Source organism: Acanthopagrus latus, chromosome 24 (assembly GCF_904848185.1).
Source record: "Acanthopagrus latus isolate v.2019 chromosome 24, fAcaLat1.1, whole genome shotgun sequence".
NCBI classification, from domain to species: Eukaryota; Metazoa; Chordata; class Actinopteri; order Spariformes; family Sparidae; genus Acanthopagrus; species Acanthopagrus latus.
The window spans coordinates 8285142-8296918 of record NC_051062.1 but is presented as its reverse complement, the minus strand read 5'-3'; the positions used below and the strand labels follow the sequence as shown (position 1 = coordinate 8296918).

General features: G+C 40.5%; 1 protein-coding gene across 2 annotated transcripts; it reads right to left on the bottom strand.

The window, feature by feature from the left end:
* Positions 1–606: 606 nt before the first annotated feature.
* Positions 607–9677, bottom strand: LOC119015604 (cordon-bleu protein-like 1). Of its 2 annotated transcripts, none has more exons than XM_037091765.1 (9): positions 9270–9677; positions 8339–8501; positions 7924–8125; positions 7572–7830; positions 7417–7458; positions 7071–7333; positions 6848–6944; positions 2632–4326; positions 607–1399 (listed from the first exon to the last, which is right to left on the bottom strand). In XM_037091765.1, exons 2-9 carry the CDS (start codon positions 8428–8430, stop codon positions 1392–1394), a joined length of 2658 nt encoding a protein of 885 aa, XP_036947660.1. In that variant the 5' UTR covers positions 8431–8501; positions 9270–9677; the 3' UTR covers positions 607–1391. The 2 variants fall into 2 exon arrangements, with proteins under 2 accessions (XP_036947660.1, XP_036947662.1); XM_037091767.1 differs by having other exon boundaries at positions 9440–9677.
* Between the last annotated feature and the right edge of the window lie 2100 nt (positions 9678–11777).

The following is an 11777-nucleotide window of genomic DNA, read 5'->3' as shown; positions in this document are numbered from 1 at the left end:
CCTAAGGGGCGGTAATGGCATTCTCCATGACAACGGCAGTGTGACACGGCTGTGCCCTTGAGGGCTGGGCGCCCCCTCTGGGGGGAGCGCCGCGGAAACACGACAGGGTCAACGGTCACCTCCCATCATCCACCAGCAACCCGTCCTCCTCTCTCTCTCTCTTTCTCTCTCTCTCTCCTCAGGTGGAGCGAGGAATGTTAGAGAGAGAGAGGGAGAGACAGTGAGAGAGAAAGAAAGTCTTGAAGCGAGCCCACTCAGTCCAGGCCTGGCAAACGTGGAGCTTTAGCCACAGGCGATTCTGGCTAGGTCTCTACCTCGCATAGCTCCTTGCTGTTCCTCCAAGGCCAGGGCTGGATCAATACGTATAGTAGTGCGGATTCTTTTGGCACCCAAGTATAGCTATGCAGTATTGCCCTGAGGTATGGGTCCGTTAAAGACATAACAGTGTGCGCATGTGAGCAAAGTGGACTGAGTTTATTCAGGAAGGTGTTGAGAAGCTTGGCATGAAACCGATGCTTCCAACAAGGATTTCTGGGTTTTTTTTTTCCTTCTTTCTTTTTTTAAAGTTTGTTGCTAGAAACGCAGGAAATTCTCATGTCCGCTTTAAATATTCTGGGAAATTTATTGAAACGGATGTGGATTCTCAGACAAAGATAGCCTTCAGAGAAATATTAAGACATTTAAAGGATAAATTACTATTAGAATAATGTTCATTCACTCATTAAAGTCCATTAGAGCCGACTAATTAGAGGATATTTACTGTTATTTCTTTACTTGTGATACATTCACCAGAACTCAGATGAGGAAACAGAACTCGCCAACGGTCACTCGTTTCAGAAGCAATGCTCTTCTGCCACCTGGTGACTAAAAAGCAAACCAGCATCAAACTGAGTTCATAAGTTTTACTGCATTCTTCATGTCTTAAAACAAAACTAAGTCCAACAAAGTCCAGCTCAAACATAAAATAAGCCTTTTCTGCTTTCCACGAACAAACAACAAAAAAAAGCTCTCGCGTCAGCATTGCGTCCGCCTTGGCACATCTTCAATCATCGTTTAAAAAGGAAGTAAAGAAAACACAGGACGTTGTCAGTTCAACAACTCGTGTCCTGTACATTTGGCTTACATGGCTAACAACAGAAATTGTTTATGTTCAGCCAGTGAACATAAAGTCCAACGTAAAATGAGACAAAAGGTGTCTTCTTGCAGAAAAAGAGAAAGAGGCAAAAAATAAAAAAAGTTAATAGAAGCCGAGTCAGTTGCTTCTTTTCATAAAACTGATGCAGTTCAAACTGACTTTCTGTTGGAGGTTATTTAAAGTCTGGCGTCCTCGGTCAGCTCTCGATCCTCACCCTAAACAAGGACTTCCATTCAGAGATGTGTGAGGAAACCGGTCAGGCACCTGCGGCAGAGAGGAGAAATATTTACATCACAGCTTTCCTCTATAGGCAGGAATTAAAAGGACCTTGGGCGAGCACTCGGTCAGGGACGGTCAGACATCAAATGTCCAGAAATATACTTGTCATCATTCATCCAGCGTCTCCACGTCACTCTGTTTCCATGCTTAAAAAAAAAAAAAGTTTTCTCCCTCTTTTACCATGTTAGAATGTCTTGAGCTGTTCTGTCAGCAAATCAATCAGTAATATGAGATATTTCACCTTTCTTTTGATAATTTTCCCCAGTCTTCAAGGCTGCATGATTCTTAATGTGCCTTTTTACTTCTGTGACACAACACTGTTAACGTGTTATCTATGTGTGCTCAATAAACTGGCAAAAGGGCTCACAAATTACAATTTCAATTACTTTTACTGTTTTTCAGACTGATGAGTGAAATCTACTAAACACACGTATATTTTATCAACATTTGGAGCTAATATTATGTCCTTTTGATATATCTTGAAATATGTACCATGTATTTAACATCATTATTGAGTAGAACAATCAAGGACAAATAACAGCAATATATGTAGTTGTTAAAATATTATATATTTCTTCACTATTAACTATTTGTCACCTTACATCTGCAGGATTTGAATATGGTTGCAAGTCTAACACCTCTAATTATTTTGTGAGCTCCTGAAAGACTGACTGTCCCCAATCCCTTCCTTTTTAATATAAGGTGCAGTATATATATATATATATATATATATATATATATATATATATATATATATATATATATATATATATATATATATATATATATATATATATATATATATATATATATATATATATATATATATATATATATATATATATATATATATATATATATATATATTACATCTTTTCCTCTTTTCATCTATATATCTATATATCTATATATATATATATATATATATATATATATATATCTATATATATATATATATATATATATATATATATATATATATATATATATATATATATATATATATATATATATATAGATGAATTATATTACATCTTTTCCTGGCTGGGCCCTGCAAAATTCAAACCAGTGAGATGTAAACTGCAATGATATTGGTACGGCCCCATCACTTCTAAAAAGAAGCTTCGAGAGAAAATGGATTTTTATGGTTGGTGTCACATCAAAAGCTACAAAACGAAACTGCAGATGATCAAAAATGACTGCTCAGTGCTACTCACCAAACTGGTATAAGGTCCTGGGTGGTGAGGGAAGAGTACTCTGAGGACCACTTGGAGCCTGAGGGCCTGAACCTTTCCCAAGTCTCTGAAAACGGGACCTCTGAACAGCTAACGCCACTGCCTGTGCAAATCTGGAGGGGGCTGAGCTCATCTTGTCCTGAGGTTTTGGTGCAGCTGCAGACTCTTCAGGCGCACCTGAGGTAGACTCATATTGAAGGTCCTCAGTGAATGTGTTAGCTGGCCCATTCGAGCTGGGAGTTGGTGGATGGGAATATGGCAGAGAGGAGGCTGCAGTATCTTCACTCTCCTCTTCTAAGTCTTCATTAAAGAAGATAGGTGAAGGAGGGGGAGGGAAACTGTCCCCTTCATCCCCTTCTTTTTCTTCTTCTTCTTCTTCTTCCTGTACCACCCCCTCCTTTACTTCTCTCTCATCGGTGTATGAACCACACTGGTCCACGTCTGAACTTAGAGACTGTCTACTGGGGCTTTGTAGAAATTCACTCTGGTCCTCTGAGTTAATCTGACCATCAGTGGGAAGTTGTTCTTCACTGCAGTCCGATGGTGCTGCTGTCACCTCCGATGTGACTTCAGGTTCATCTTCTCCTTTTTGCTTTGCGTCTTCAACGTCAGAGAGAGGAGAGCCGGGACAAGCCTGATCATCTAAATCAACTGGAGGTGGAGGAGAAACCTCAATCACTGTAGAAGAAGGTTCAGGACTCTGTGAAGGTATTTCGGACTCTGATCTGTCAGGAGAATGTGGGTCCTCCTCAGTCTCAAATCTTTCAAAAGAACGTGGATCCTCCTCAGTCTCAGATCTGTCAAAAGAACGTGGATCCTCCTCAGTCTCAGATCTGTCAAAAGAACGTGGATCCTCCTCAGTCTCAGATCTGTCAAAAGAACGTGGATCCCTGTCAGTCTCAGATGTATCAGGAGAACGTGGATCCTTCTCAGTCTCAGATCTGTCAGGAGAACGTGGATCCTCCTCAGTCTCAGATCTGTCAGGAGAATGTGGATCCTTCTCAGTCTCTGATCTGTCAGGAGAACGTGGCTCCGCCTCAGTCTCGGATCTGTCAGGAGAATGTGGATCCTCCTCAGTCTCGGCTCTGTCAGGAGAAAGTTGATCCTCCTCTGTCTCAGTTTGATTATCCGCAAGCTCATGAGATCCTTTACTTTCAAGATTATCTTCTACTCTATACTGATCAGGAACATCCAACATAAGCTCTGGATCGTGGGACTTTTTCTTCTTTGAGGGTACCACTTTGAACGTGGTCATTCCCTTCCTCTGTACAGGATCCTGCCACTCAGGCTCAGTGGAGAGGCTGGATGTTATAACAGGTTCAAGTTCTGCAAAGACGACCTCATTATTTGAATACCTCTGCGTGGTGGACATGTAGGAAGAGGGGCTGCATAATTTAGGTAAAGTGGCAGATTTCCTGAAACGCTTCACCAGTGCTCCTTTGGAGACAGAGGAGGTCAGGACTTTGGCAAGAGCAGATCGAGCGTCGGATAAGTCTTTACCTCGGAACGAAGGCAGGTACGGGTCGGCCATTTCATGGAGATGAGAAAGCGATGGGCGGGAATAGGATGAGGATGACCATGGATGTGATGGATGTGGTGATGAGGATGAGGACAGCGAAAGGTTTACAGAGTCAGATTCGTCGCTTTCTCTCAGCTCCTCCACAGTATTCAGGGAGTCTACAATCCCAGGAGAAACAGGAAAGACTTAGTAACATGGAAAATGTCTTAAAAATCAGAAACCACAGAGTTAGTTTTGAGAAATGTCCCTTTTTAGAAATTGACACTTTCCAATGTAAGTTCTACAAAGGGAATATACAAAATGCAAGTATGTTAGTTTTAGTCAGTAAAAAAGATATTTACCATTTGATATCCCAAATGTAAGTAATATAGATGATGTTATACAGGAAATATGAGATCTGAAGAACTTTTAAAGAACCATAATCACTTTTTATTATATGTGTTTTAGTCAAATATTCAGAGTCAAGTATTAAAGATAGAATTTGTTCATTGTAATTAGCTTAATAATGAATTAAAAACCAGGATATAAAATATTAAAATGTTACATTTTTCTAAAAAAGCAAAATGTTTAAATAAATTAGCGGAAAATTCCAGATAAAAACAAACGACTGACATCAGACATAAACATATTAAAACATCAATATACAATACTTAGAAAATATATGTAAAGAAACAGAAATAAGCATGTAACATAGAAACAGGATTTTGGGAAAGAGAGCACTGTAATTTTATGGCTTTTATTTCGAAAAGTGATAATGATTGCTTATATATTCCCCCTGTTTTGAATTAAAAAGGCACAACAGTAAGTTGACATCTACTCACTCAAGAGCAAAAGAAAGGACAAAAACTTAAGACAAAAAAAAGTTACCCAACTTTCCCCCCAAAATATAACAAGACAGAAAAGCAAATAAGTGGACAAAAATAATAACAGGACAAATAAAACAGCATTCAAGTGCAGCAGGCAGCAGTGACACACATCCATTAAAGCCACTAAGATGGGAAGGAGGAAGAAGAGGCCAACGCAGGAGGAGGACGGAGAGGAGGAATAAGGATGGTGGAAGGAGGAGAGGAAAAGGAGACAGCAGCAGCAGCAGGCCTCAGTCACCCCGCTCAGGTAACACAGAGTCTGTAAGCAGGGAGGAGAGACAGCTTCAGTCTAAAGGTTTGAAAACAAAACAAATACTTGAGTCTCGTTCGGTCAGTATGAAGAAAAAAAAATACTGTCTTGCATGAAAATGTGGAACCAAAGAGTCAGAATTATAATGATGCCAGGGCTTAACCATCAGACTATTCTATTACACCAACTGTCATTGGGACAAAAAAATAAAAGGTAGACGGTTGCAAAATTGATTTTTTCTTTTGCAATATGTACACCACTAACTGCTGCTATTATAGCCGCTTGTGATCTTAGTTAGCAGTATAGCTAACCAAGGGGAATGTTGGTGTTTATAAAGCAAGCACAAGGGAAGCGAAACAGAACTGAGGTCAGCAGCCTCCCCGTGAGCACAGCCTCCGAGAGCGATGGAGGCCAGTTTAATCACAGGGGATATTATGAAGGGACTTCATGACTCCAGGGATGAAGACCTTTTCAAAAAGTATACATTTATATATACACATCTAAATAATCTACTGAATTCATAGATGTGCTATGACAAGCCCACTAATGGCTTGAACTCGACTGGGAAGATCTTTATTCAGAGGCAGCCTCTTGTAAGTGTAGCAGGACAAGATCAAGAATGTGACCATCAAGTCTTGTTGGGAGTTGTTGTTTCAGTCGAGGATTAATACCAGCTCAGCAGAGTGTGACACTGTCTTGGCTAAAAGAAAACAAGGGAGTGAACTGAGACACTGACGGTGCAGAAGCAAAGTAAGTTAGGGCACATTTTCTTTTCTTCAACCCAAGTGCACAACAAAGTGGTCTTCAGTAATTAATGGGTCCTAGCCTATGTCTAATAAAGGATAATCATTGTCCATTCAAGTCTATGAAGGCAAGATCAGTGAAAAAGGAGCCATGCACCGAGAAAGCCTGAACCCAGGTGGTGAAAGCATGTCAGACAGACTAATACAAGGCAATGAAAGCTTGGACAATAGAGGGATTTATCTCGGAACAGACTGAAGCCAATGCGTTCTATGAACAAGGCCCTCTGGGTCACTTTAATTGCCCTGAACAGGGTTAAATTGTTCAGACTGATAAAAGCTGCGTTTTGCGCCGGATTTAACTGCTAAATCTTCCATTTGATGGTATTCGCTTTGACATCTTAATCTTGATTTAACTTCAATCTCTCTTGACCTCTTGCGGCGCTGACTGAAGCTGTAAGGATTTGGCAGATACAAGAATTCGCCCCGCTCTAAACCCATTTGATTTCCACTGAAATACTGTAAGGAAAAGGTCAATTGGGATTATTGTAGCAGCATATTTCATATCTGCTGCGGTTTGCATGGGGGCTGCCTCAATAATCACCACTAGATGGCAAAATAAACAAACAGACAGCTTACCAGTGAGATCAGGCTGCATTTGGAAAGTCAATATTAACTCTGCATTGAACGATTTATAACTATTAACAGTCATTTGACTCTAAAATCTCAATCATTATTACAATGTGTTTGGCACAGGATCTGGTAGGCCTTTTTTTTAGAACAAGCTCATTAAGAGGTCGTCAGTCTTTAATGAAGAGTTTACCTTTAACCTCGTCTGCCTGCAGCGGCTGGTGGCTGTTTGAACAGGGAGGTGGTGGGGCCCTCCGCTTGGTCCTCCTTAGGGTGGAGTCTGCAGACGTCTACAGACAGACAATGAAATAATTTGAAACTTTTCATCAAGTCTTTCATCATTATTTTAGAGACGTTGTTAATACCAAAAAAGGAGACAAGGACGAAGAAGAAGAAGACTTTGTGCTGCAACCCACCTGTGCTCCTATCAGATGATAGGTGCTGAGGTTGTTTGGGAGGCTCTGTGATGCACCCATGGGTGGCTGAGGGGCTCGTCTCTTCTTGGGCACATCTGCTTGCGTGGTGTTAGATGACTGTCCATTCATACTGACTCCCACTTGTGTGTGGTGACCAGGAGAAGCTGGAAGAATCGCTCCTCCTTCACATTTTTTCTTTCCTCTTCTGAACAAGCTGAGAAATCCTCTGTTCTCCTTCTGCTTCTTCTCCCTCTTTGGCAGCTCTATATAATGTAAATCACCTTGATCAGTAAGTGATATGTAGCCGTTAACAGTGTGTAGCTGAGGCTGTGGATGAATGTGTTACCTTGTAGTGGAGGAGGTGAGGTGGCCTCTGTTGACGAGACAGCTGTTTCAAACAGAAAACAATGCCATTATCAGGTTGGATGGTACAGTATAAACACATACATATATAAAGGAACGTGTATATTGTAGCAATGACTGCACTTCAAGCTGACTTACATGCTTCAGGTGTCCTGGGTTGCTGCTGAGGCTCAGCTGTGTCTTTGGCGAACACCTCCCTCAGTCCGAGCTCGTTTAAAGTCTTGGTCAGGTCCAGCAGCTCTTGGGACTGAGAGTCTCTCAGCAAGATGGTTGTTTCTACTTTGAACTCACACTTGTCACACACGACCGGCAGCAGCATCTCAAGGGGCACTCTGGGACTCACCCGCACTACAGCCTTATGGGACTTATTGTAGTTGATCAACAGACGCACAGATGCCTGCAAAGACAAACAACATTTTCTACTTGTGTTTTCTAATAAATTCCTTTATATTTTCTACTTTTTGTCTTTTCTTTTTTTTTCCCCCCTCACCTCAGGCATGTACGGCCTCCGGATCTTCTCCTCCACCCCTCTGGGCTTCAGCACAACCCTTTCCGCTTCAAGTGAGCCAATGGGAGAGTTCGGTTTGAAGCTGATGTTGTTCTTGTTGGGCGAGAGAACCTCAACAGTGTAGTCTGACGGATTCAGGTGGTAGCTTGCACAAAGGGTCACCAGTAGATCCATCACAGGTTTGCTGTTGAGAAAAGTCAAAGAGAACAAACGGCCATCAGACCAAGACTTTCAGGTAAACTTATCCTTTAAGGTGTATAATCAAAGAAAGGTTAAAATCAATGCAGCTGCAGCCCAGATATCCTGAAAAACACTAAAAAAAAATGGATCCTACATCAGGGCATCAAAAAATACAAATTAAATACAATTAAATAAAACAGCTTCAAACGCAGCCTACCTTCCATGCACTGTGACATTCTTCTCCAGCCCCCCTGGCAGAACCACACACAGACTGTGGTCTATCTTCAACGGATTCACCTGCTCCTCCATCTCAAGGAACCTTCAAGGGAACTCAGAAGCCTCTCCAGATCCGATGCTGTCCCCAGAGTCAGGTGAACCTCCTGAGAGATGAGAAATATTTGAGTTGTTAGACCGAATGCTAACATAAAGTCGGTGACAGAGTTTTTTTTCCTCTCTCATCTGACTGTTGGTGCCAGTGTGAAATGTCTTACAGCAGCTCGAAAACATTTCAGGAATGACATTTGAAGGTGTATACACAGCATACAGCATTCAATCTAACATTAGTGTTCTTGATAACTTGGAAAAAGTGTCAATAAATAATGCTACATTTCCCTGACACAAAGCTTTTATTTTGTGGATCATCGTTATTAATTGGTCTTTAAAATGTCAAAACTTTTAAGAAAAGGCTCATAACAATTTCTTCAAAATGCTTTTTTTTGTCCAGTCCAAAACTATTACGAAATGCATCAAACCTTCATATTCAAGAAGCTGGGAAGAGCAAATGTTGGTTGGATATAATAAATAATTTAAATAATTGATAGAGAATCTACTACATTTTCTTTCAATCAACTAACTGATCAGTCGCCTAATCCTTGTTGTCAGCTGTGCATATTTGTGAATGCCTAGAATCTGATGGTTTTTTGCTTTAAAAATAAATGTTACAAGTACATTCCTGTCCATTGATTAACCGAATAATGAATGAATCAATGGGGCTATTAATCATGCTGATGCCCTTTTGAAAGTAGATTCTAAACAACATATTTTAGTATTGGCAACACTTAACGTTTACATATTGTTTCAATATTGTAAGCTAGCTTGCACATTCATTCAAGTTCAAAGCCTCTGAAAAGTCGATTGTCAACTTTTACCTGAGCAGCATTTTCCTCAAACGTGAAACACTGACAGTCCAAATCCCCCAAACGAGCTACTTCCACGTGAAAACACCGCGCAAGCACCCAAACTTCAGTTAAAACCGGATTTACGACCACTCGTGTCACCGTTAGCAACTTTCTGGTGCCCCTTCCCGAGCAGCTCTCACCGCTAACCGCCACTTGTTTGGGTGAATTAAAGCCTCGTCGCCTCCTTGCAGGAGTTTCAGCACCCTGCGCCTCCACCTCTGACCCCGTGTGTCTCCACAGTGACACAGGAGCAGCCTCCTCCTCCTCACACACACTTTCATTAACGCTAACGCCCCTCGGTGTGTTTTTTAAGCTAGCAGCTCACCGGAGCGAGCCCACGAGCCAGCTGTGTGTATGCGTGCGCGTGTGCTCAACGACACACGCGCGTGACACTGTTCCTCAATGTTTACTGGTTCAGCACGAGACAAATTTAACGTACGAATTAATACATTTATTATTTAATTGTATTTTGTTTTTTGTATTTACGTATGCTCAAATGTATACTACACTTTTAGTTTAAAAATATATGTATTTTAAATTATGTATTATTTATTTAGCTGTTAATCGACTAATTTACTTGTCTGGTTGTAAATTCATATTGAAACCTTTTTATATTCATGTATTTCTTGGTCTTCTTAGTCCTGCTAGTTATCTTAAATAAAATTATTTAAGGGGGTTAAAATAATAATTGTGCCATACTAAAGGGGCACTATGTGATTTTGGAGAAGGAACTCAAACTCAGAATTGTTATATTTAGAATATTAATTAGGGAATAACACAGACTTTTTTCCATTAGTGAAGAAACAAGCTGCTCTCAGAGGAAAATAAGGTCCTCAGAACATTGTTTGATGCTAGAAAGCAGGGTCCGCCACATTAACAAGGTCAATTTGTCTATTCAGTCATGAAAACAAAGAGTTTATTTATTCAGTTTGTTTAGGCATGAACTAATCATCAGAGTAGCTCATTATTTATTAAGGTGTCTTGTTTATGAATTTATACTGAAACACAGCCATTTTATTTAATTCCTCAGTACTTCTAGTTCAGCTGAATATGTATTAAAGCAAGCTGAAGTGATAACTTACTACAGATGTACACCATATAACAGTAGTTTCTATAGTCCATTGGTATAAACAGCCAAATAAAATGAAGTGTTATTTTTCTGACTAACTAAGTCTGCTGTATAGTTGGTTTTTATGATTTTAATAATTTAAATACACAATAAAAAGTAATCTTCTCCACAAACAATGCATGCTGGCCTGCGTCTGCCCGCAGCCATGTTGCCCAAGCTGTAATGCTTGCTTCCAAATAAGCTTACACTGCTCCTCAAGTAAGAGGGATTAGTGCTTTTTTTTTTTTACGGGTTGTGTCTCCACTCTACCAATGTCAGAAACATATAATTGATTATAAATGCATCCTTACACTCACCTGTGTTGACAGATCCGTCCCATTCTTCTTCTACTTTCTCTTCTGTGTTATTCAGTGGCAGCAGGAGAGAGGTCGAGGGAGGGAGACGGTTCCTTCATATTTAATCCCTCTTTAGCAGACTAACCTACCACACCTAAAGGCCCCGCCCCCGTCATGTGACAGCACTTTGCATGTCTGTGTTTCTGTGTGTGTGTGTACAGGGTGTGTGCTGTGTGGGTGGTGGTGGTGGTGGTGGTAGGTATCAGCAAGGGCATGCTTGATGTAAACCGGTGGACCAGTCTTTCCAAGCCACATCAATGTTAAACGGGTATAACACTCAATTTATAAAAAAGGGCCTTTAATCCACATAAGCTACTGATCCTCTCTATAGGATCTGGCAAAATTACTGCTGATCAGCAATACTGTAGTCCATCATACTGTATAGCAAGCAGACACACTGAGCTTAATCCCCTTTTCTAATAATAGAAAAAAAAAGATTGTCCGTAGATAATAAGTAGATAATGGTGTTTAAAGGCAAACTTAAATTAATCCTACAGATCAATACAAAAAACCCTTATCCACAGAAAACTAGCAAGGTTAAAATTAGATCATGTTACATTAATGTAAATCCAGCAGTGAGTCAACCAGGTAGAAATACCACTTTTGCGCCTGTTTTAGCTCCTCTGGAAAACCCCACTCTGTCACACCTGCTTCCCTCAGCACTTCCTTCTATAACCCAGCTGAAAAAGCTCATGCTAGAGCTCTCGTGTCTCTCTTGTCTCTCGTGGCTCTTACAGTCTCCTGGGAAAAGTAGTAAATAACTGAGTTGAGGGAGGTGTGAAGACCGAAAATAACGCCCAGAATGTGTTCATTAAAGGGAGGAGTCAGAGTTTCTTCTAATCTTCAAATCATTTTTCATTTTCAGGCTCGAGGATCAATCACTTTGTGGCCTTAACTTTACTCATTTTAGGTTTTTGTCAGGGTGGACTCAGGATGATTGAGGGGCAGGGGCGAAAACAAACAAAAGGGCCCCAATACCTGCAAAGTACATCTGTTATTGCCTCCGCTGTATTT